Source organism: Eleutherodactylus coqui, chromosome 2 (assembly GCF_035609145.1).
Source record: "Eleutherodactylus coqui strain aEleCoq1 chromosome 2, aEleCoq1.hap1, whole genome shotgun sequence".
NCBI lineage: Eukaryota > Metazoa > Chordata > Amphibia > Anura > Eleutherodactylidae > Eleutherodactylus > Eleutherodactylus coqui.
Window position 1 is genome coordinate 62632028 of NC_089838.1, and position 26107 is coordinate 62658134.

At 49.0% G+C, this 26107-nt stretch overlaps 1 protein-coding gene across 4 annotated transcripts in view; it reads left to right on the plus strand.

Moving 5' to 3' along the window:
- The first annotated feature begins 1466 nt into the window (after positions 1–1466).
- Positions 1467–26107, plus strand: part of C2H5orf24 (chromosome 2 C5orf24 homolog) — a 39628-nt gene continuing 14987 nt past the window's right edge. For 2 of the 4 annotated variants that reach the window (XR_010790267.1, XM_066591056.1), the window contains exons 1-2: positions 1467–1639; positions 24096–24342. Coding sequence is in view for 1 of the 4 variants with exons in the window: in XM_066591056.1 (XP_066447153.1) it covers positions 24244–24342 (99 nt within the window). In the remaining 3 variants the exon portion in view is untranslated. Of the gene's footprint in view, positions 1640–12032; positions 12117–24095; positions 24343–26107 lie in introns of those variants that run through there. The other 2 variants (XR_010790269.1, XR_010790268.1) reach the window with 2 other exon arrangements.

Below are 26107 nucleotides of genomic sequence, written 5' to 3' on the forward strand. Positions count from 1 at the left end.
TGTCATATATAGACTCTTACCAGTTAGTTTATATGCATTGGAGAAATAAAACGCGCCAGGCCGCCTGCACACGAACGGGTCGGATTCTGCATGTGGGAGGCTGCAGCAGAACCCGCCCCTGTGCCCGCTGTTAGCCATTTAGTCGTTCACGACCCTCGGCGACTCTAAAGCCTCGCTCCCTCCATGTTTTTCGGCTTTGCGCGGCTTCTCTCAGTTGTGTGATATCCATGCCCGTATCCGCGCACCTGTAATCTGTATATGGAGGATCGGGGCGGCTCGCTGTCGGACATTACAGATTTTTTTCCTTCAAATTATGTGCGACTAAATAATACATTGCAAAATGCAGAGAGATGGGGCCGACAGCGAGTTCCAAATCACGCGACATCGCAGGACAGAAACCTCGTAAATGGGAAGGAGGCAATTCAAAAGCATGGGATTCATATTTCTGCGTTTTCACGCACCCTCACGCTGCTAAAAATTGCACACTTTTCTCCCCAGGGGCGAGCACCATGTTACTGCAAGAAAACTGCCGCAAAATCGCAACCGTGTTCAGGCGGTTTTTAATGTCTGCGATGCTTTTTCTTGGGAATGATATGGCCTCGCTGCCGCCGCCGCGGTGAGGTCAAGAGGAGATTATAATGTGAAAAACGCATCGCGGGGCACAAAAATCGCAAGTTTGTGCATAGCAATGTGGTAAAAAAGAGGCTCCATGGGCAAACGTGGGCAGAGGGCAGCCAGCGATGTGTGGTCTTCATCGCAGGCGTCACGTCGCAAATGGGAAGGCAAACATTGAGAATCACGGCTCTGGTATTTCTGTGCTCTCACATCACACAATGTTATGGCGAGGCGCCGGGGACGCTTTCTTCTGGCAGGATGGGTCCGTCTTATGACAGAACCGACCAGATGGCGCTGACTAGAATGCTGCTGCCGGGTTACCGGGCACTAAACGCCTTTTCTGGTATTTTGTGCTGCATCCGTGACAGAACTTTGTCCAGCGGTTCCCATGCAGATGGAAGGCGCCTCATAGGTTCTTACAGGGCCATTTTACACTGGCTTTCTCCTCCCTGGGGCTGCTAGGGCAGACAAGGCTGCTGCACTGCCTTCACCTTGTGGGGGCGCTGTCGTAGTGATTTGGGAAGGTTGGGTGCAGCTCGTGGATGTAGCAGGACGTTCAGCCTCCAGTGCCGCCTGTACCCTCTATACAACATGTATGGCCGACCCCATGCACAGAACATGGAGCCGGGCTCCGCACAGCCCCCCACCACGGGAGAACATGGAGCCGGGCCCCCCACCACGGGAGAACATGGAGCCGGGCCCGCACAGCCCCCCACCACGGGAGAACATGGAGCCGGGCCCCGCACAGCCCCCCACCACGGGAGAACATGGAGCCGGGCCCCGCACAGCCCCCCACCACGGGAGAACATGGAGCCGGGCCCCGCCTGCTCCTACTTCCGGATACACACATCGCAAAATGGCCGCCGCGCCGAATCCCTGACACTTCGGGCTCCTGACATTTGTCCCGCCCTCCTCCTCGCCTCCATCCTCCTCCCTGACGGCCTGGAAGCCCGGAGGTCCGGTCCACACGGCGCCTGCCTCGGTCCAGCCGCCCCTGGCAAGGCGACAGCAGCGGGAGAACAAGGTGACGCGGGCGGTGAGGATGCGGCTGCCGGCCATTGTCCTGACACAATGGGGAGCCGGCGCCTCCTCCTAGCGGGAGTGATGGGGACCTCTGTGGTGGACAGGCTGCACTCTATACATGGCTGCTGCAGCTGTGGGGACCTGTGTGGTGGACAGGCTGCAGCAGCACAGGCTGCACTCTATACATGGCTGCTGCAGCTGTGGGGACCTGTGTGGTGGACAGGCTGCACTCTATACATGGCTGCTGCAGCTGTGGGGACCTCTGTGGTGGACAGGCTGCAGCAGCACAGGCTGCACTCTATACATGGCTGCTGCAGCTGTGGGGACCTCTGTGGTGGACAGGCTGCAGCAGCACAGGCTGCACTCTATACATGGCTGCTGCAGCTGTAGGGACCTCTGTGGTGGACAGGCTGCACTCTATACATGGCTGCTGCAGCTGTGGGGACCTGTGTGGTGGACAGGCTGCACTCTATACATGGCTGCTGCAGCTGTGGGGACCTCTGTGGTGGACAGGCTGCAGCAGCACAGGCTGCACTCTATACATGGCTGCTGCAGCTGTGGGGACCTCTGTGGTGGACAGGCTGCAGCAGCACAGGCTGCACTCTATACATGGCTGCTGCAGCTGTGGGGACCTGTGTGGTGGACAGGCTGCACTCTATACATGGCTGCTGCAGCTGTGGGGACCTGTGTGGTGGACAGGCTGCACTCTATACATGGCTGCTGCAGCTGTGGGGACCTCTGTGGTGGACAGGCTGCAGCAGCACAGGCTGCACTCTATACATGGCTGCTGCAGCTGTGGGGACCTCTGTGGTGGACAGGCTGCAGCAGCACAGGCTGCACTCTATACATGGCTGCTGCAGCTGTAGGGACCTGTGTGGTGGACAGGCTGCACTCTATACATGGCTGCTGCAGCTGTGGGGACCTTTGTGGTGGACATGCTGCAGCAGCACACAGGCTGCACTCTATACATGGCTGCTGCAGCTGTGGGGACCTGTGTGGTGGACATGCTGCAGCAGCACAGGCTGCACTCTATACATGGCTGCTGCAGCTGTGGGGACCTCTGTGGTGGACAGGCTGCACTCTATACATGGCTGCTGCAGCTGTGGGGACCTGTGTGGTGGACATGCTGCAGCAGCACAGGCTGCACTCTATACATGGCTGCTGCAGCTGTGGGGACTCTATACATGGCTGCTGCAGCTGTAGGGACCTGTGTGGTGGACATGCTGCAGCAGCACAGGCTGCACTCTATACAGGGCTGCTGCAGCTGTAGGGACCTGTGTGGTGGACATGCTGCAGCAGCACAGGCTGCACTCTATACATGGCTGCTGCAGCTGTAGGGACCTGTGTGGTGGACATGCTGCAGCTGTAGGGACCTGTGTGGTGGACATGCTGCAGCAGCACACAGGCTGCACTCTATACATGGCTGCTGCAGCTGTGGGGACCTGTGTGGTGGACATGCTGCAGCAGCACAGGCTGCACTCTATACATGGCTGCTGCAGCTGTGGGGACCTCTGTGGTGGACAGGCTGCACTCTATACATGGCTGCTGCAGCTGTAGGGACCTGTGTGGTGGACATGCTGCAGCAGCACAGGCTGCACTCTATACAGGGCTGCTGCAGCTGTAGGGACCTGTGTGGTGGACATGCTGCAGCAGCACAGGCTGCACTCTATACATGGCTGCTGCAGCTGTAGGGACCTGTGTGGTGGACATGCTGCAGCTGTAGGGACCTGTGTGGTGGACATGCTACAGCAGCACACAGGCTGCACTCTATACATGGCTGCTGCAGCTGTGGGGACCTCTGTGGTGGACAGGCTGCACTCTGTACATGGCTGCTGCAGCTGTAGGGACCTGTGTGGTGGACATGCTGCAGCAGCACAGGCTGCACTCTATACATGGCTGCTGCAGCTGTCGGGACCTGTGTGGTGGACATGCTGCAGCTGTAAGGACCTGTGTGGTGGACATGCTGCAGCAGCACACAGGCTGTGCTCTATACATGGCTGCTGCAGCTGTGGGGACCTGTGTGGTGGACATGCTGCAGCAGCACAGGCTGCACTCTATACATGGCTGCTGCAGCTGTGGGGGAGCCAGCGTCTCCTCATAGCAGAAGTGATGCGGACCTGTTTGGTGGACATGCTGCAGCAGCACACAGGCTGTACTGTATACATGGCTGCTGCAGCTGTGAGGGAGCCGGCGCCTGCTCCTAGCGGGAGTGATTGGGACCTGTGTGGTGGACAGGCTGCAGCAGTACACAGGCTGCGCTCTATACATGGCTGCTGCAGCTGTAGGGACCTGTGTGGGTGACATGCTGCAGCAACACAGGCTGCACTCTATACATGGCTGCTGCAGCTGTGGGGACCTGTGTGGTGGACATGCTGCAGCAGCACACAGGCGGCGCTCTATACATGGCTGCTGCAGCTGTGTGGGGGGAGGGGGGCTAGTGCCTCCTCCTAGCGGGGATAATGGGGACCTGTGTGGTGGACATGCTACAGCAGCACAGGCTGCACTGTATACATGGCTGCCGCAGCTGTGGGGGGTCGGCACCTCCTCCTAGCGGGAGTGATGGGGACCTGTGTTGTAGACATGCTGCAGCAGCCCAGGCTGCGCTCTATACATGGCTGCTGCAGCTCTAGGGGGAGACGGTGACTACCTCCTAGCGGGAGTGATGAGGCCTGTGTGGTGGACGTGCTGCAGCTGTGGGGGAGCCAGTGGCGCCTCCTTCTAGTGGGAGTGATGGGGACCTGCGTGGTGGACGTGCTGCAGCAGCACACAGGCTGCACTGTATACATGGCTGCTGCAGCTGTGGGGACCTGTTAGCTGCACCCACCGCTAAGGGCGCCTTCACACTTGCAGCCGCTGCGGCTTTTTAATGCGAACATTAGAAAGTCCTCTTGACATTCACGTTAAAAGACACAGCGTGATCGTAAGTGTGAGGGCGCCCTGAAAAAGGTGGGTGTGGTTGGTGGTACGGCGCCGGGCGCACCCTGAGCCGTGTACTCAGTGCCGCTGGTTTTGCCATTCTCGTATATGCATTGTCTACTTTTGGTTTCATTATTGGGAACTGCACCGTAGGGGTGAGTCGGCACGGCCGGTGGTGATGCCGTAAGCTACCTACCGGCAACAGTTACTAGGGGCTTCCTAGTGTTCTGGGGACGACTCCTCTTACTGCACGTCTAGTCAGATGTGGGACTTCCACAGCAGTTCAGGGCTGGACGGAAATTACACAGTTGGTCAAGTCCTTCGTTGTTGGCGAGATATATATTCAGGGGGTGGACAAAATTATGGAAACACCATAGGAAATGCATGAGATTTTAATCGTTCGCATTGAGCTGCCCTTTTGACTCCTTCTTGGCTGAGATCTTCCCCACCGAATTTGTTTACACTTCACCTCTTGACCTGCTCGGGGGCGTTTTGGGAGCAGGTGGTAACCTTGTTGTTTAGGCAAATGTTCACTTCTGCCCGGCACCATCTGTGTCATATTACCTCCACTTAAAGGGGTTTTCCATGGAGAATACTATTGATGACTTATCTTCAGGTTAGGTCATCAATAGTTGATCGTCCGGGTTCCGTCGCTCGGGAACCCTGGCCAGTCAGCGGAACGTTCGCATGCTGTCAGTGCTGCATACACATAGAGGTCCGAGCAGAAGCCGCAGAAGTCCTCACACCATCCTCTGTATAGTGATCGGGCGCTTGTAACTGCATGCACAGCTCTCATTGAAATCAACGCGAGCGGTGCCTGTAGTTACATGTGCCGGCCACTACACGGAGGTCGGCGCAGAGACTTCCACTCCGACCTCTGTGTATTTGCGGTGCTGACAGCATGTGCCTGCTCAGCTGATTGGTCAGGGTTCCCGAGCTGCGGACCCCAGTTGATCAACTAGTAGGTAGTATTCTTCATGGAAAACCCCTTAATGACGCGGCCCCCTTTTTAATTTTTTTTTTACCATTTTTGTTTTTCCTTCCTTCTTTTAAAAAACCCCCTAACTCCTTTATTTATCCATCTACATTGCTGTAGGAGGGCGGGTTGTTTTTTGCGGGACGAGTTGTATTTTTTAGTAATACCATTTAAAGTACCATATAATGTACTGAAAAATGTAAAAAAAAATAAGTGGCGTAAAATGAAAAAAAAACCACATTCCGCTATCTTTCAGTGCGTTTTGTTTCTACGGCGCACAAACTGCTACACACATGACATGATAACTTTATTCTGTGGGTCGGTACGATTACTTCGATACCAAACTTGTATAGTTATTTTTTTGCTGTATTACTTTTGTTTTTTTTTCAAAGACATTACATTTTTTAAAATTATTTTCTACCGCCATCTTTTGCGCACAATAACTTTTTTATTTTTCCTTGACGTAGTTCAGCGGTGGCTCATTTTTTGAGGGATGTCCTGTAGTTTGTTAGTACCAATTCGGAATACATATGACTTTTTGATCGCTTTTTATTACATTTTTCTGGGAAAAAGAGTGACTGAAAAAAAGCATTTCTGGCGTTCTTAATTTTTTTTTTTCGGACGACGTTCGCCGTGCGGGGTAAATGATGCACTACTTTGATAGATCGGACTTTTACGATCGTGGCGATACTAAATATGTATTTTTCTTATATGATTTAGATTTTTTTTATTATAGATATGGCAAGGGGGGTAATTTAAACTTTTATTACTTTTTTTTTTAATTAATAAAACTTTATTGATCTTATTTTTTCTTTTTTTTTTTTAGCCCCCCTGGGGGATCACAACTAGCTATGCTTTGATTGCTCCTGCAGCATGACGTATATAGCATTGCATAATACTGCGATTTGACAGGCAGTCTATCAAGCCACCCCACGGGGATGGCTTGATACGCTGTCTGCTAAGGCAACCTTGGGGCCTTTCAGAAGGACCCCGGCTGCCATAACACCTGTACGGCTCCCTGCGATCTCACTTAGGGGGGGCCGTACGGGATCCCGAACATCAGTTCTGACATCGACATTTAAAGGGTTAATAGCCGCGATCGGCCGCACTGCCGATTGCAGCTATTGCCCACGGGTGTCAGCTGTAATAAACAGCCGATGCCCACGCTGTATGATGATCTCTCTTCATAGATACCCCAACGCTGCAGGACATAAATGTACGTCCTGGAGCAGGAAGGGGTTAAGGCCAGCTTCACACGACCGGATTCGTATGTGAAATCCGCGCTCTGTTTCCACATGGAGGATCCGCAGCAAATCGGCGCATTGAAAGCCATGCAAAATGTGTTTTTACACTCACGGATATGAATTGCATATTCTACGAGTGGGAGAGGAATGGCAGCATGCTATTGTTCTGCAGATTCTACACAGATGCAGCCGTCTGCCCGGCGGTCCATATGCAGTTAACGTTGTGAATGGGCCGCAGGTACCCGCACCATCGCTAAGTGACAGCATTCTACCGGAGGAGCTGGATGTGCGTTGGGACCTCCGACCGGAGGCTATAATGCAGATGTGACCCCGGCCCTACAATGACACCATTGTGGTGTTATTACCCAACAGGCATGAAAGACACGGGCAGTACCCGTCGGATGCACCCTGTTTTCATCCCAATGTATTTCACGGCCTGGAGGCCAGGGGGTGTCGGTGAACATCCATGGTTTCTTTGGGCATCTGCTGGGCTCCTCCATGAAGCACCATGCGAGGGGTAAAGGCCCTCTGAACAGAACAATTATTGTTACAAAAATCATTCAAATAAGCACAAATGAACAATTCAGTGTAAACGTAGCCGGCGGCGAACGATAAATCACTCTGTTGATTATTCTAAAAATCATTGAATGAGCCAACGGTGTATCTGCTGTATAACCAGGCTGCCCCATTTAACTCTGACTTCATTCGCTCATTCAAACGAGAAATCGGCAGGTCTAACCGTACCCTTAGAAATATGACTGCTTGGAGCCCCACGATCATTATGAGGGGAACCAGCCCTCCAATCCACCTCAACCCCATGAGATTGAAGGGCGCAGTGGTTGGGTTTATGGGAGTGTTGGAAACAGCTGAGCACTGCGCAGTCTTGGGGACCCTGTCTAGTGAACGCTGCTGGGGTGATGACTTTTAGCCTATCCTGTAGAAAGGTTGTGGGAAGACCCCTCTCACCGTTAATTCTGGGCAGCACAGCGGCTCAGTGGTTAGTACGATTGCCAATCAGTGCTGGGGTCCTGGGTTCAAATCTGACCAAGGACAACATCTGCACGGAGTTTGTATGTTCTTCCTGCGTTTTCGTGGTTTCATTCCAGATTCCTTCCAGATTTAAAAGGTCAATTTAAAAATTGTGAGACACACTGCAGTTCTCATATAAGTACCCCTAAGGGTATGTTTACACGTAGCGGGAATGCACCTCCGAGGTCTTTGGCTGTTGGAGCCCCCTGGTACGCAGCTGGCTATACCTGACCAGCAGCACTGCCTTTATTACAGATCACCGGGTACCGCTGATAATGTGAAGACTATAGGGGTGCGGGAGCGCTGTATCTTCTGAAATCAGCTTCGCATGAGATTTTGACTCTCTTTTAGATGTGGAAATGCTGTAGAATTTGCCGCTGCAGAAATTCAGCCGCATTCCCGCTACGTGTGAACATACCCTAAGGGAACTTTCACACAATGGTATTTACTACACCGTGGGATTACATCGGGGGGTTCTGTCACAGCACCCAAAAACCGTGGTGTGCCGAAACCCTTGAATGGACCCAAACAGAAGCCCTCACTTCCACCAGTGTGATGGACACCACTTTAGTGAGCGTTTTACAAAGGTTTCCGCTATATTTGCAGCATGGAACAGCCGATGGCTCTGTTTGGTTCCGTTCAGAGGATTCGCCATGGTGTCTCCAGCAGCTGTGACGAGTTTGGTAGCGTTAGCCGGTAGAACAAAGTGTGATTGTTCTCAGCAAGTGAAACACTGAAAGGTGTTCTCTCTATTAGGTCACTTTGTTTCTCCTAGGTTGCCATTATAAGGCGGCAGCCGCAAGCACCAACATTTTCCCCACAATTGCCAGGCACCACATGCCCAGCAGGTGCCGCTATCACACACGGGTTAATAGTGGGAAAATACAAGTACTATTCTTGTACCTTCAGCCTCAGGGTATATGCAGGTGTCTCTCCCGATTTCTGCCAAAAATCGGGCACAACTTTAAATCTGTCCATTTGCGAGTAGCCCAAGGCCACATGGGCAAGTAGTAGAGTTCCCCACACAACACCTAATTCCCCTCCATCTCTCAAAAGTGCATGGTGATTCGGTACTCTGGGAAGCCACATTTCCAAGGGCGAGTGTGATGTATGGCAGTGAACATATGGCCCTCCTCATGCTTGCTGACTAGCCATTTTCATGCACGCATGTACGATGCATTTTGATCTTAAACCTGTGTGATTCGCATCAATCTACATGCGTTTTTCAGGTGCAAAGAGAAAAAAAACCCCTTGCAAGTAGTTCTAATAACTAAAATGGTAAATACATTACATTCGCATGCGCTACATTTTTTTTTCCTAAGCTGTAATATAAAAATAATGGGCAATTCTTTTAAAAGAATCCCCTCAAAATTAGGACCTGCTGCGATTTTTCGATCTCGGTCTCTGTCTGAAAGATCTCTAATGTAAAGACAGCCTGAACGCTGCCTCCGTAGTAACTGGTGCTTCTCCTGTCTTCCTGCCGGAGATCTGAGACGCTACTGCATGTGTGTGTCCACCGCTGAACGCCGGAGGAGGGGCATACACATTCTTAGCACAGTGGAAACAAGAGGGTTACTGCCAAAGATGACCATAGCAGTTATATAAACAACGTAACACTACTATTGGAAATATAGTTGTTTAACCGCCTCTTCAGTTACAAAGAATACTTTTCATAGGGTAACTTCTTCAAGTTATTCAACATTTTATGTTCTATGTTACAATATAAAATGGTGCCGAGAGGGGATTATGGTTTTAAAGGGAATAGTAATTTCCAAAAATTATTAGACTAATAGGGGGAACAGCACAAAAAAAGTTTTCTTTTTGTTTTTTTTTTACTTTTTTTTTCTTACCTTTTTAAAAAAAATTTAACGCTATTTTTATTTTTTTTAACGTTTTATGGAACTTGATGCATAACACCTATGATCGCTATGATAAAGCATTGCAGGACTTCTGTCCTGCAATGCCTTATCGCTTGTTATAGCGATCATAGGCACTTGCAAAGCAGGGCGCCTGTATTTGGCACCCTGTTGTCATTGCAACCCGTCGGCCCTCCGTGATTACATCGCGGAGGTCCGATGACGTCACAGAGGGAGCGCTGCAAGCTAGATCACGGTGTGTAAGCAGTTAACAGCGGTGGTCGCTGTCCCGATGCACCCCCACTTTTGCAGCAAGAGGCCGGTTGTCGATGACAACCGGATGCTGCGGTATCTCTTCTGATCTTGCGGCCTCCACATGACATGAGGTTACGTCATGTTGTGTTAAGTACCCCACTGCCATGACAACCTTACGTCATGTGGTGTTAAGGGGTTAAAGGGCCACTCCAGTGATATTTTTTTATTCGCTATGTAGCGATTCCCTAGTATGTGTAAGTGAGCTAGTGTTACCTTGGTAAGTTATTTCTCTTCTCAGATAGTCATGTGATCTTTGCTCTGACCACCTCGGATCTACTTGAATTTCTGTGTGTAGTTTCTAGTCAATTTCTCAGCCTGTGTGGTGCTATTACATGAATCCTACCACAGAGACTTTTTGAAGGGAAACGTAAGACTCTTCTGTCACTATTACTGATAAAGATCACACAGGTATAATAGAGGAGATTACAGCTCATCCTCCTGACTGTATACTTATGGCCTGTAGCTTATTTAGGTGAATATATAGAAGTGAATGATACATAAACTGCCTCGCCTACCCCCTCCAGGCAGAATGGTATAGCCCTCTAGCTAATACTGTGCTGAAGCATCGCGCTAATGCTAAAAGTGAAACTAAAAACACTCACTCTCAAGATGGCACCTGATAAGCATCAGACAAGGGGCTGCACTGCATGGAAATGATAACAACACAAACAGGAGACCTCCAAAGTGTCCCAGGCAATCAGATGAGGGGGGCAAAGATGTGTTTTTGCTGGAGCTGTCCCTTAATAATAATTGTTTAGGCTTTATGTACACGGGCCTGCACGATTTTCCCGTGCAGAATTTCCCAACGGATTCCAGCCGGCCCGCAGACATGAGGCCAACAAATACATTATATTCACCTGTCTGGACACTGCGGGGCTCTCTTCCGTCAAAGTCGGATCTTCTCTCTTCTGCACTGCGCATGCACCGTGCCCTTTTTTTTTTAAAACTTCTGCTTTCTTGCGGTCCGCAGCACGGACGCAGTGACAGCTGTGGACGTGCCACGGATCCGGACGGCTTCCATTGGCTTCAATGCAAGCTGCGGGAACAGTCTGTGCGGGAAAACCGCATAAAAATGGAGCATGCTGCGGTTGTTTTCCCGCACGTGCAATCCGCACACCGGGGGGAAAAAAAGACATCCGCAGGTATCCAATGATTCCCTCTGGGCGTGGATCACACGCGCTGGAGTCCCGCGTGGATTTTTCTGGAAAATTTATGCCGTGGACATGAGGCCTTATTCTGCAGGGTATCATTGTTTGCTCATTTGCTTTCTGTTTGCAATCGGTTTGATCCCTGCTCCAATCCACTCCTCTGTTGCATGTAGTAACTAGCAATGTTTCCATATTCCTGTTACTAGAGAAATTAAATTCCTAACAACAAGCAGTGGATTGCTAAGGTGCTGAAAGGAGACCCCTAGTAGCAGGCACTGCAAACTACATTTTTAAAGGTAAAACAAATGTTTTTTTAATGCAAGTATATCACAAGATTGGTACACAGGCTGTTAGATGAGCATATATTGTCTGAAAGGCTCGTGTCCATTTAAAGAAGTAGCATAGTATCCATAAAGCTACATGAGCCAGTACCTGCGTCTATACAGATATTGCATGCCTTAGGATGAAGCAGAGTGTAGAAGAGGGAAAACGTTAGAGAGGGGTGTTTTTAGGGCATGCTTAAAACTAAGGATTGTACACATTCGGGGTGGCCCCCTAGTAGTCTAGACAGTGCCCTAGTATACACATCCAACACTCCCCTTGTGGTATAATGCTCCCCCCTGGGTATAATAAATGGCACTGCAGGCACCAATGCCCACTTGTAGACAGATGATCATATCGCTAGCACAATAGCAGCAGCCAGGCGCCCCACAGTAGCACAAAGCAGCCAGAAGCTCCTCCCCTACCATCTGTACACTACCAGTAAACAGCCAGCTGCCCCTCCCCCACCATCTCCACAGTAGCTGTGGCCACTAGATGGCCCTTCCCCACCATCCCACTGACTAGGTCCCTTGTATACATCTGTACTGTAAACTTGCTGCCCTTCTCTTCCTATCTTCAGAATACATGGCCGGCTGTACACCCCTGAGGATGCTTATCTGGGCAGCCCTTCTTCGGTGCCTGCCTGCTTTGCTGCTGCCCTTTCATCTTCAGGGTGGGTACCAGCAGCATGACTGGGTTATGTGCACAGAGGGCAGGGATGTTTGTAAATGTCCTGAGGGCAGGGCTTTCAATTTGTGATCTTCTCTGGTGGGCAGTGGCTGATTGTAATGGGGAAATTAAATACTAGTCCAGGTAAGAGGCGTGTTTAGTTCATGTGTTTAATGTGCGGCACAGCGGTTGGACACGGGAGATTTCTTTTTTTCTCCTTAGGCTGCCTGTCCACGGCCGTTGTGGTATCCTGCGGCGGAGATCCTCCGCCCGGGAGCAGGAGCCAGCAGACGGATCTCCACTGTCAGCCTATCTGACAGGTAGGCTGACTGCGGTAAATCGCTGCATGCTGCGATTTGCTAGCCGCGAGCAGAGAATCGCAATGATTCTCCGCTCATGGACAGGGGGGTTGCGCTCTCCATAGCAACCGGATTATCGCCGTGGGGAATGCAATTCAAACCCGCCCATGGACAGGCAGCCTTAAAGTTACAGCAGCAGAAAAGTGACAGGTGAGCTATATGCAAAAAATCTTGTCGCCATTTGCATACTCTAGGCACTAGAGTATGCAAATGGCGACAAGATTTTTTGCATATAGCTCACCTGTCACTTAGAGTCTTGGGTGTATTAGTGACCGTTTTGGTTGCGATTTGAAGCCTTGCCTCATTAGTCCTGAGAGGATTATGAACCGGGTGTATATTCGCTCCCGTGCTGTTACACAGGAGTGAGTATAGCTGACAGCGCGGCCAGCAGGGAGGTGGGGCAGCTGGAGGAGAGTTCTCTCCCTCACCCCTCTCCATTCACTGTAAGCAGTGGCCGCTCAGTACTGAACGGTTGCTGTTTACACCGAACGATCATCGTTCAGGATTTTAAGATTGCTTAAACTGAACTGGATGACTCTCGTTCAGTCTCTGCATGATTTTACACTGGACGATTATCGTTCAAAACCCCGTGGAAAATGGTTTTAGTTCCAAAAAGTTATCTTGTAAAAAGTAATTATGTGTAAAATAATGAGAATTTAATATCGAATTGCTAGTTTTGCAATTAGTTTAGGACACCTCCGAGCCACATGAGCTCTAAATACTGGTAATGGCTTTTATGTTTGGGCTCTATTTCTAGGGTGCCTTCACACGGGACAGGATTTCCAGAGGATTTCCAGTACTAGTCATGAGAATGAGAAAAATTCTGCTCTAAATCCGCAAGGTTAAGATCTACTGAAACATCGGCCCCAGTGTGAAGGCGCCCTTACTGAGAACTAGTATTATCTTCTATCTGTGTTATTTTGCTTATTTTATACCAGTCGTTGTATGTCCGATAATTGTCCTCCTCTCTCCCGGCCTTGGACAAACTTGTCCGCCCCCCCTCACCTGCAGGGCACCATTAATCTTCCGGGGCCGCTGTGTGAGACATGTAGAACTGTCCGTGCTACGTTGGGCAGTAAAAGCAGGTGTATTGGCAGCCGTGCGCTGCGGGCTGTTGTGAAAGCGCCAGGTTTCTGACCAGACAGTGCCAGTGAGCTGTGTAATGACTCAATTAGCGGACTGAGCTGCTTTATACACGTGTGAGCGTGCAGCTTTACTGCAACTTAGACAAGAATCCTGGGGCCTGGATGAAAGCTATCTAGGCAAATAATCATATAAAATATAACACTGCTGAAGCCGAGACTCATATGTCTTTGTTCTGATAGGTTTCTGTCATTTTCAGCATGTTGTGCCTAAAGGAAAATTGCCGTCTACTATGTTGTTGTTTCCGGTGCAAAATGAACTGAGACCTATTGATCTCTTTTTTGGCAATTTTCCTTAATTGCCAAGGCTGATTCCATCCAGGGGTGAAGTATTTGGGATTTTAAACTGATACTCTGATGGGATCCCTGGATGAAACCAAAAACGAGGTCTGGACAGGCCCTCAGCTGGTTAAGATGTGCAGAAGATAAATGATCCGGCCACCAGATGTCTCATTGCTGTAAGGCTCCATCAGGAGATTCCATCGGAAATGGCAAACCATGAGTGCAGCATGAAGGGCGATTGTTTGTTTTTTCCAATAAGAGGCAATGAATTTAATTTGGCCCTGTCAGTATCCATCAACGGTATTTTGTTTCTTTTTTTCTGCTTCTATGACATAAGGAAAAAAATGGAAATCCTGACTCCGGTGTGAGCAGATCCTTCTGCCCTTGTAAGCCGGTCTGTGGGTGCGTACACACAAAGCTAATTGGCCGTGAATTTTCTGCAGTGGAAAAATGTCCCCCCTTCTATCAGGGATGGGCGTCTACTGAGGATCCGCACCAAAAGCCACACAGAACGCTGTCTGTTGTTGCTTATTCTTTCTGCTTTGGAAAATCCCAGCAAATGAGCTTTATGTGAAAGTACTCTTTCTACTTCACTGGTCTTCATAGTGGACTACTTGCCCAATGGGAATATCTTGTGTTTACTCAAGTAACATTCTAATACATTTTAGGCTGGGTTCTCTGAAATCCCGTGGAAATCTCACAGAATGACCATGGAAATACCGCAAGATTTCCACGGGAGAAATGCAGCTTCAAAAGCCGCGGTCTATCGCCGCGAGTTTTGAAACAGCTTCGCCGCCCACATTCCTCTCCCCATAGAGAGGAGAGCGTCTGCCGCGGACACGGGGAAAGAATTGATATGTCTCGTCTTTGAATTCCACTTGGCATGTCGATATCAGCACGGCTTGGCCGCAACAGATTAGCCACAGTGTGTGGACAAGATTTTTGCAAATTTCGTCCACTTTGCTGGCAAATCCCAGGATTAAAGCTGCGGGCAGAATGTCCATGCAGAAAGTCCACACAGACATTCCACGGCAATTATGCCTTGTGTGAGCCCAGCCTTAATGTTTATTCTCCATAAGGCCTCATATCCACTGGCTAATTATATTTAGGAAATCCGCGCGGGTGTCCCCCACGCGTGATCTGCGCCCACAGGGATGCATTGGACCCCTGTAGCATGCTCCATTTTCTGCGGGTTTCCCGCACGGACTCCTCCCGCAGGCTTCCATGGAAGCCATCCGGACCCGCAGCTGAATTTCTGCTCTGCCGCGGGAGAGCAGGAATTCAAACAACAAAAGAGTGCATGGCGCATGCGCGCGGCACGCTTCCGGAGTGCCGAGCACATCCGCCGGGCTAAAGAAGGAAGATCCGGCCGCGACGGAGAGCAGATCCGCAGCGTCCGGACAGGTAAGTTAATTTTATTTTCAGGCCTCATGAAAGGAGGGACCCGCTGCGGGATTCTGCATGGAGAATCTGCGCAGGCCCGAATTTCCCAGTGGACATGAGGCCTTAGTCAGTGTTCACATCGTGGCTCTGCAGCAGTTCTCACAAACTTATTTTCTTATTTTAGTAATTTTTTTTCATCAAAAGAAGATGGAAAACAGGTCAAATATGGACATTGTAACGCATTATTACTGTATAATGTAGGTGCCCAATCACTCACCAACAAAAAGTGCACAAGTCCGCAATGTACCGTATTTTTCGCTTTATAAGACGCATCGGATGATAAGACGCACCTGGGTTTTAGAGGAGGAAAATAGGAGAAAAATATTTTGAACTCACCAGACCAGGCAGTGAGGGAGGTATTACAGGAGAAATAAAGAACAGTAGTACTGCCTCGGAATGAAGTATATACCACTAGGTCAACCTGTCATTCAGGATCCAGGAAAGCTGAGTATAAATGTAATGGTGATCTCATTACTTGTCATCCAGCTTTCCAGGAGCCCTGAATCCCACGTTGAATAGTTATGACAATGTATGTGGTATGCATGCTTGCATAACTCTGCAGTTGGCATTCAGGATCCTGGAAGAGCTGAGTGACAATGTAATGATTCCATTAGTTGTCACCCAACTTTCCAGGAACCCTGCATGGCATGTATCATTATGGTTATGCATAACTAGGCACAAATATATACACAATACAGGCAGCTCTTTCTCCCTCTGCCCCTCCCTCTCCTATGTAGCTGGCAAATGTGAGAGTGTCTGTACATACAGCTGACTGCTGAGGCAGGGGGAGCAGCAGCTCCCTCTCACTAATCATCTGTTGTATGGGTGCTGGTGTGGAGCGGACCTGCTATCTTTATCACACTGTCAACAATATAGCAGGAACTGCCTGTCTATATAATAGCTTCCTGCTCCTCCCGCTGCCCTCAGCAATCAGCTGTTGTACGGGCCACTCTGCTCCCTGCTCCTCCCCAGCAATCAGCTGTTGTGCGGCCGCTCTGCTCCCTGCTCTCCCCCGCCCCCAGCAATCAGCTGTTGTGTGGCCGCTCTGCTCCCTGCTCTCCCCCGCCCCCAGCAATCAGCTGTTGTGTGGCCGCTCTGCTCCCTGCTCCTCCCCCGCCCCCAGCAATCAGCTGCTGTACGAGCCGGCCGCTCTGCTCCCTGCTCCTCCCCCGCCCCCAGCAATCAGCTGTTGTGCGGCCGCTCTGCTCTACTGCTGTGCCGGCTTTGTATGCAAACGGCCGGCAGCTCAGTAAGAAGGATTTGCGATCCTTTTCAGCTCCGGCCGGGTCTGATCTCGGTACGTTCGCTCTATAAGACGCACTGACTTTTTCACCCAACTTTGGAGGGGAAAAAAGTGCGTCTTCTAGAGCGAAAAATACGGTATATATTTAATCCCTTTAGGACTAAGTGCGGTAAATATATGGCTCTTGGGCTTTAATCCCAGTTGATAGCAGAACTACAGCACGGGATTAAAGCTTCTGCAATCGAGCAGGAGCAGGTCGGGTTCTCAGTTGTCAAACGCAGCAGAGGACCCAGAGGAGAAGACAGAAGCGTTTTTTAACCTTTTCTCCCTCTCCTATCCAGGCTACATAACGCTCAATGAGCGATACGTAGCGGAGGTGTTACTTCCACTATGTGACCCAGCGGTCACGTGACTGCCGGGTACCCACAGAGCTGCAGGGTCCTAGCAGACTCTGACCAGCTCTGCCAGTGACTATTGTTTTTCCCCTGCAACTGGGGCTCCTATGGATGTCCCAGGTACACTGGAAAAGTGACTGTTGTGTTTTTTTTTATTTCACAATTTGAATGACCCCCAGAGGTCTTATATGTCATGGGGGATATAGATGTTAAAAAAAAAGTTACAAAAATAAACTAAAAATTGGAAGTAAAAAGTCAGTGAAAAAAAGAAAAAAAAAAGCCCTATCTGTCACGGGAAAAAAACACATCAAAAATAATTTTGGTAGCTGAAGAAAAAAAAATAGGGCAGTAAAACCACCACATGGGTAAAATCCCTAAAAAGTGTTTGGTCCTTTTAGGGCCAAAACACCCTGGTCCTTAAGGGGTTAAATTGTACGTTATGGGCAGGTAGTGGTGGATCATAGATATAATGAGACTTGCCATGATCGAGGTGGTAAAAGATTCTGCCTGCTGTGTGCCGGCCTCAAAGAAGTAACCACAAAGACTTGTGAAATTGTTACAATTCTAGAATTCTATTTGTCTTTCTAAAATAGGCGCAAGCGGCAGCGAACACATCAAAGCGCTGGTTTTCCCCATAATGTGTCTTGTCGGCTGTCTGTAGATCCGCATTGTCTTTACGTGAGCCGAGGCGATTTGTTTGTGGATTCATCTTCTTAAATGCTTTGGAGTTTTGTGGCCTTTTGATCCTCTCTAAACATGGCGCCGCATCTGCTTTCTCCATATATCAGTCTTCTTCCCTTAAAGGGGTTGTCCCGCGCCGAAACGGGTTTTTTTTTTTTTCAACTCCCCCCCCGTTCGGCGCGAGACAACCCCGATGCAGGGACGTAAACAAAGCTTACCGGAGCGCTTACCTTAATCCCCGCGCTCCGGTGACTTCAATACTTACCGCTGAAGATGGCCGCCGGGATCCTCTGTCTCCGTGGACCGCAGCTCTTCTGTGCGGTCCATTGCCGATTCCAGCCTCCTGATTGGCTGGAATCGGCACGTGACGGGGCGGAGCTACACGGAGCCTGCATTCTGCACGAGCGGCTCCATAGAAGACTGCAGAAGACCCGGACTGCGCAAGCGCGGCTAATTTGGCCATCGGAGGGCGAAAATTAGTTGGCTCCATGGGAACGAGGACGCTAGCAACGGAGCAGGTAAGTAAAAAACTTTTTATAACTTCTGTATGGCTCATAATTAATGCACAATGTATATTACAAAGTGCATTATTATGGCCATACAGAAGTGTATAGACCCACTTGCTGCCTCGGGACAACCCCTTTAAGTCTCAGATTTACAAACCTACAGCATTGCAGATAGCGGAAGAGAAAATGGTCCTCAGACTGGAGGGGGGAATAAGCCTAGAACAAAAAAGCTGAAGGTATAGTGATTCTCAAAAATTAGTTTTTAGGAAACCCATTAAAAAAAGACACATAAAAAAAAACTAGAGGGCTGTGCAAAGTAAGGCCGGCTGCACACGGCCAGATGTGTATTGCAGAATCCGGAGCGGGCGTCCGCCTCCAGATGCCGCAGCAAATACGGCCCATGGCATGCTACGGAGAAGTGTTATTTTCCTGTCCACGAGCGGAAATCCATTGCGATTTTCCGCTTGTGGGGAAGAAATCACAGCATGCTCTATTTTTAAATGGATTCCATGCGGACGGCCTCCATTGAACTCACTGAAAGCTGTCCGACCCGCAGTCCTTCCACAATCATTATTGTGGAAAGGTTGCGGGATCCGCGCCCTCGCCTAGCAACGGCATGGCTTTATCAGTACGCGGGGTCGCCGGCCGCGCACAGGGTTGGATTCCGCTGCACGCGGCCTAACTGTGTGCGCATTGTAATCATGCAGCAATAAAGGGGACATACAGACAGAAGGGAACCTACAAGAACCTCTGTCGGAGCCGGCAATGGTGTTGGTTTCTGGACTGTTTTGTTTACCCAAATTTAAAGACCACAAAAGGTTCACCAGAAGGGAGGTTGCAAGAACCCCGAAAGAAGGTATCCTAGGAGCATGTGTCCATCACTATATATACCGCCACATCCTGTATACATGGAGGATCACATTACTGATCATGTGATTACCAGACTTCTGTAGCTGCTGGATTACTTTACACTCGCTGACCGCTGCTCTCTTTATTTGGGGGGGGGGGGGGGGGGGGGCTAGACAGAAGTTTAGTGGGAAGAATTAAATAGACAAAATGGTCAAAAACTAAGTTAACAGAATTAAAACGCAATAGCAAACTTTAGAGCAATTACAAAGAGCAGTTTTCGCTCTAGAGAGGACCGGCCTGGGGTTACACAAGCAGCACATTAGTATGAATGGACACTGTGTAATGCTTAAAGGGGATGTCTGAGTTAAGGACACCCCTGTCGCCTAGATAGGCTCACAGTTGAGACCTGTCAGCTTCCCCCCCCCCCCCCTCCTCGTCCCCCGCGGCGGAATATCACTAGCAATATTCCGCCTCGGCCATGGACAGAGGGCCTTAAGGCGGGTTTGAATTGCGCTCCCCACGGCGATATTCCGGCCGCGGGGAGCGCAGTGAAAGCTCTCCGCTTCCCCCTGCCTGTCCATGAGCGAAGAATCATTGTGATTCTCCACTTGCGGGCAGCAATTTGCAGCATGCTGCGAATTTACCGCGATTCTCCGCAGTCAGCCCATCTGTCAGATAGGCTGACAACGGAGATCCATCTGCCGGCTCCTGCTCCCACTATGAGATACCGCAACGCCCGTGGACAGGCAGCCTAAGAATGAAGCTGTGTAGTGCTAGCCTTATTCATACTGGGGTCTTTTGCGTAGGAACTTTGGAAATTCATCAGTAAATATACATCATTTAATTAAAGGGGTTGGCCAATGGAAACGCATGCACTGTGAGTAGTGTAATTCCGTGGAAATTGCAGCTGGCCATGTCCGATTACGTGTCAGTGGCCATGTTCTGGATGGGAGTGCCACTCTGGAGGGGAAGAGGACGGTACTGATCTCCTACTAACATATTAGTTAGTGACCTATAGGGCTGTTTCCAGCACATTTGGGTAAATAATAAACCTGTAATTTTTCTTAAACTCCTATTCAGCCATTAAGGTATAAAAGTTATCTGTCCAGAAGTGGCAGCAGGAAGTGGCGGGCATTACATCCTCTATAGAAGCGCAGTTCCTGCTGTTAAAAAGACTAAACTCATGGGGGGCTACCGTACAATGGTCCTACAGCGGTGTGACTTCCTAATCCACATCTGCCTGGCTGTATGTTCATATTTTTCTGAGCTAGAAAAAATGTTTTTTTGTTGTTTTTTTTTAGTTTATTTTTTAAATTAGTTTATTTTTAATTACAGGGCGCATACGGCATCTGTGTTGGTTGGCGGGTCTTTTTTGTATATATTTTATTTTATAACTTTTTAAACTTTATTTATTTTTATCTATGATGTCATAAGACCTCTGGGGGTCATTTACATTGTTTTTAATTTCACACTTTTCCACTGTAGCTGGGACATCAATAGAAGACGCATCCATAGAAGCCCCAGTTACAGGGAAAACCGAGTCCTGTAGCAACAGTAGTCACTAATAGCGCTGATCTGGGTCTGCTGTGACAGGAGCACCCGGCGGTCACATGATCGCTGGGCTGAATAGCAGAAGCAACATTTGCATTTTCTCTCTTTTGTACATTTCACTCATTCAGCGTTATGCAGCCTGGAAATGAGAAGGCAGTAACGGTTAAAAACCACTTCTCCCTTCTCCTCTGGGTCTTCGGTTGTGTCTTACAGCCGAGGACCTGACCTGCTCTTGCTTGATTGCAGGAGCTGTAATCCCGAGCCTTCCTTCTGCTATCAGCCAGGATTAAAGCCCAGGGCCAAGCGCCGTATATTTACCGCGCTTGGTCCTTAAGGGGTTAAATAGGACATGTAGATAGACAACAACTACTAATACATATGTTTTATATCAGAATTCGTAATTGTTGATGCTTAATTTTAGGGAAAGGCAAATACGTCTACTAAGACCTATTCATGCAAATCTACGAGATACCAGAGGTGGATTGACAAAAGCCACTGGGATTCCTCCTACTGTGGCTTTATGGTCTTCCAACACTGAAGTGTCCTTGGAGGAGCGGAGTGAGTCAGGTGCCGGGCTCAGGGGAACATATAGCTATTCAGACGGATGCCTTCGGGGGGCCTGAAAGCTGCTATATAGTATAAGAAGACGCCAATGTAATAAATGACCCATGCTGGGTTGGTGGGTCCTGTTACAGATTCTGCACCAGGGCTAGAAGCTTCCAGTGATGCCTCCGTGTGCCCTGGAGTATACAGCTCTGGCCATTCAGCATGCTAGCCGTCTGTGAACCGTTTCCTGCCGGAGGCGTCGGTCTGTGAACGGCCCCTTACATTTCTCAGTCCGTGTGGGCAGCGGAGGTCTAGTAGAGGGAATATTGGCCAGGTATCTTGCTGTTAACTCTAGGCAGCCCTCATTAGATTCATACAGCAAGTGCTTTGCTGGCACATTAATATTTGATAACCTCAGCTCCCATTTTAGTACAGTCTGGACAATGAAGAAACATCAAGCCGCAGGAGCGGCCATTAGCTTTACTCCATTTATTGCTCTGAGACGGCTGCGCAGATCACAAATTACTGAACATGCAGTCTTCCTATCCTCTATATAAAATTCTATTCATATAGATAGATAGTCTTGTGTGGCACAGAGTGCAGTCCTAAGCTCTCGTTCACGACCTGAAGGTTGCGGGTTCAATCGTCACATGGTTCAGGTAGCCGGCTCAAGGTTGACTCAGCCTTCCATCCTTCCGAAGCCGGTAAAATGAGCCTCCTGGTTGTGATGTTGTGGACGTTACACAAAACTTCAATGTTAGGCTGCATTCACGTGGGCAAATGCAATGTCGGGCTGACAAACTCGGGATGATTTTGCACTTGCCAATGTGTGATGTACCCACAGATTCGCGGCATAATTTAGGCAGAGGCGCCTCTCATTGCTTCTGTGAAGTACCGAGCCTCACGTGTTACAGCATGTTGGAAGTGTTTCAATGGGAGACATCACACAAGCGCATCGCAGTGTGCGAGTGCCATACGATGTCTTTAAGGTCCCACTGAATGGGCGATGCGTTCCGAGGAAAGTGAAATAATAGGACATGCAGCGCCGCTGTGATGGAAGTCATCGCTCATGTGTATGACCCCATTTACAGGAATGGAGTTTCACGGTCGTGTGTGTAGCCTTAAGGTACTCACACCGCCTTTTGAACCCCCGCCCCCCCAACTATGGTTTCCACTGCAAAGTTCGGACTGATTTATCGAAACTGTCATTTGAATGAGCTACAGTTTTGCATCAGATGGCGACAAAGGTGCAGGAATCTGAGTAGGCTTTCCATTTAATTACTGCCACTTTAGCTGGATAGCATAATCGCTAAGCCTAAGGATGTGAACACATTGTATAGTCTCCGTTCACAAGGGCCGCAGGATTTTCTTTGCGCTTTATCCATTTTTAATGAATCTTGAAAGAAGCATAATGGGTAGATATGCTGGTCTAAATAACGTTTATCTATCGCGAAGAGCGACAAATGTATTCAAGAGACACAAGAATCTTAAAATATTTATTACATATTCAGGTCCTCCATGCGCCAGATCTAAAATTTACTCCTGCTACGAACTGGCATAGATTTCAGATGGAATGTGTTCTGGGAGCGCCCCAGGAGTGCTCAACCAACTGACTCTAATATAAGAGGAAGACCACATGAGGGAACAGAAAATATAGCTGTTGAAAGTCGTCATTCCACCTTCGAAGGTTCTGGGTATTTCAGCATGAACCGACCAGGTTCAACTCAGGACTTTAACTGGACCGCTCCAACACCTTAGAGGGGCGTCTGAATTATATTCTTTTAGTACAAGTATGTACCCCATGCAGTAAAATAACAAATATACTCCCCTCACTCTGCGTCCCACACCGCTGCTCTGTTTATTTCCAGGCTGCAGCCCCGCATGGTCTGAGGGACGTCACAGGCACTGCAGCCAATGACAGGGCTCCATGATCGAATGCTGAGCTCTGTCATTGGCTGCAGTGCTTGTGACTTCCCATAAACAGACTGGGACAGCCTATAAATGTGATGTCAGAGTGAAGGCCTGAAGCTGCGGTACAGGACACAAAGGGGAGTATATGCTGATTTGTTATTTCACTGCATGGGGAACATAAGTATAACTTGGACCACCCCTTTATTTTTAGGGTGATTCTCTTTGTCTGTTAAAAGTAGTTTGATGATCGGAAACATTCAAGTGTAACAAATATGCAACCATAGAAGAAACTGTTAACTGCCGCGATCACGACGAACTCTGATCACAGTTGTTACTAGCGGTTGTCAGACAGAGCTGGCAGCCGCTGGGTATAGAGCGGACCATCGCCCGAGCTCTCTGCATACACTCTTCACGACCGCCCACACGTAAACTTACTATTGGGCAGTTGTGAAGGGGTTTAGCAGGTTTTGTGGCCGCCTTGGTGTAAAGTATGTATAACACATAAGGCAACTGATATGTCACCGTAGCGTGGCATCGCTTATCAGTTAGCTGCATACACAGGTGCCTTTCTTGAGGCGGCTTTCACATCTGCATCTGGGGGTTCCGTTTTCCTGCTCCGTTCGGGAACAAGAGAGGAAACCCCTGGCCGAAGGGCTCCGTCTTATCACAGAACCGACCAGACCCCAGTGACTACAATGTTCGGCTTCCACCCAGCTGCCCGTCATTGTGACGGAACCTGCGAATGGAGGTACCAGCGCAGATGTGAAAGTAGCCTAAGGCCGCCTGCAGAGATGAGCGCATACTCACCCGCGCCCGGCGGCCCCGGCTCTTTCATGTGCCGGCAGCCGGCGCATGCGCAGACCGGAGCCGGCGGCCGGGTGAGTGACGTATCTGTGCGAGGCTCTGCGACATTTCGCGCGGCCAAACCGCGGCCGTCTGCATAGGAGTGCGTATTGTAGGCTTTAAGCGGCGGAAATCCCGCCGCAGGATTTCCGCCCGTGTGCAGGCAGTCATATATATATTATTTTGCAGATGCAATTTCAAAATCTAAGATGTGTTTTTTTGCATTCTCCAGGCTGAAGACGTTGAAGTCTGTAAGGAGACGGTGATTGCCCCTATGCATTTTCTGTGGCCATCTCCAGCCGACGCTTTATTAGAAGATCTGATTGCAGGCGTGTGCTTTATTCTGGATTTCTTCTAAGTGCAGGCTCTTTGACATTGCCATGTTTCGACGTCAGGATCTGCCTGGAATGCATGTACGTGAATCATTTATCCACCCTGGTTTTTGCGATCCATTTTTTCTGGATGAACAAAATATCAAGGCAGGTTACCAATCAGAGCATACAGCTGTTTTCTCTAACTCGTTATCTTGTACTTTTCAGTGATATATAGTATAGACACATACAATACTACAGTATATGCCCCTACCACATGCTCTGTCTATAGGTTGTCACTTCCAGTAGTACAGATTCCCCATGGCTACGGAGACATTAAAGGGAATGTATCACTTTTTATTTGTTGCACTCATTAAAACCACATTCATCTGTTTTTAATGTCTGATGGTAGATTGATTTGTTCTGCTGTGCTGTACGTGATTATAGGGGCAGCCATCTTACCTGAGCTGCTAACAGCACTTGGAAATATGCTTTACAGCAGCCACATAGAGAAATGCTGAAAAGTAATCTCTTTGCAACAGGAAGTTTTAGCCCATTATGAGGCTCAGTGGCCAATGTGAAAACTGCAAGGTTTCATGTTTATTTTTTTAACCCGCAGATATACTCAGGAAATGTATTGAGCGGGCTCAAGTGCTGAGCCTCCTCTGTATGCGATGAATGCTGGATGTGTTATACAGCTAACAACTGCCTGCCATGGCAAAGATCATGGCATCTAAGTGGTTAGACGGTTGAAGAGGGATTTCTCTGCCACCCAATCTCTCCCCTCTTCCACTATGCAATGAGAGAGTGCGGAGGGTTGTTATGGCGGCCCAGGGCCTAACAATGGCCTCCAGGCCTGCCAAGTATGGAAATCTATTAGTCCATGACAAGCATAATACCCTGTTATGCAAAAGTACTGGTATACAAGACATCACAGGTTTTCTTGTGGCTCTAAAGCAAAAAGGGTGTTTAAAAGAAAAAAAAAAAAAAAGTTCAACATGTTAAAAAAAAACCTCTATGCGCCTTCTCAGACGTGTACGCCAGGTCTGACCGAGCATACATTTCTGGCATAATTTATGTCCCTCCTGACAAGCCTTGCCCACTTTTTAAAAAAGTGGCAAGACCAATGTAAAAAGAAGATAAGTTGCAAATTTATGAGAGAATACCAGCTTGTACAAAAATTTTTGACTTTTACGCCAGAAACTGCCGGAAAAATTGTCAAGAATGTGCTCCATGGTTCTCAGAATATGGCAACACTAAGCTATATTTTGCAGAAGTAGTAAAAGATAAAGATGTTATAAATTTGGTAGTGCTGTAAATTGTACTGACCAGAAGAATAAAGTTAACATGACATTTTTTTCCACACAGTGGACACCACAACAGGGTAACACAAAGAACAATGGTAAAATAAATATATATATATAATTTTTTTTTTCCATTCCACTCAGTAGCAGTCCACTGCAAATGGGGGCAACAGTAGGTGGGTATCAAAGGCAGTACACATAATGGGCTCCATGAGACCAAATGTCCTTCAGCCAAGCGCCTGGAAATGCTTCCGACAGACACAGCGGCCTGTAACAATGTCACCTGTCTTTGGATGGCGGACAACAGAACAGAGCCGCTCGTGCTTGTATGATGATCAAATGATCCTCTTTACTGGTGGTCTTTCAAGGGCGTCCTGAGCCCAGTCGTCTTATGTGTGTGCCCTCACATATCCACTGGTCCCAACACCTCCTAACAGTCTGGTCAGAACCACCCAGGTGGCGGCCAATTAGTGGCTACAACCATCCAGCTTCTCGCACTCCAATAATGCGCCCCTCTCAGACTCTGGTAACTGGGTGACATCTCTTAGATTGCGTCGTAGAGGTGTCTAGTGGTCAACAAGACCTACACAAGTGGAAAAAAGTCCACTGCACACAAGGCGCCTCTGAGA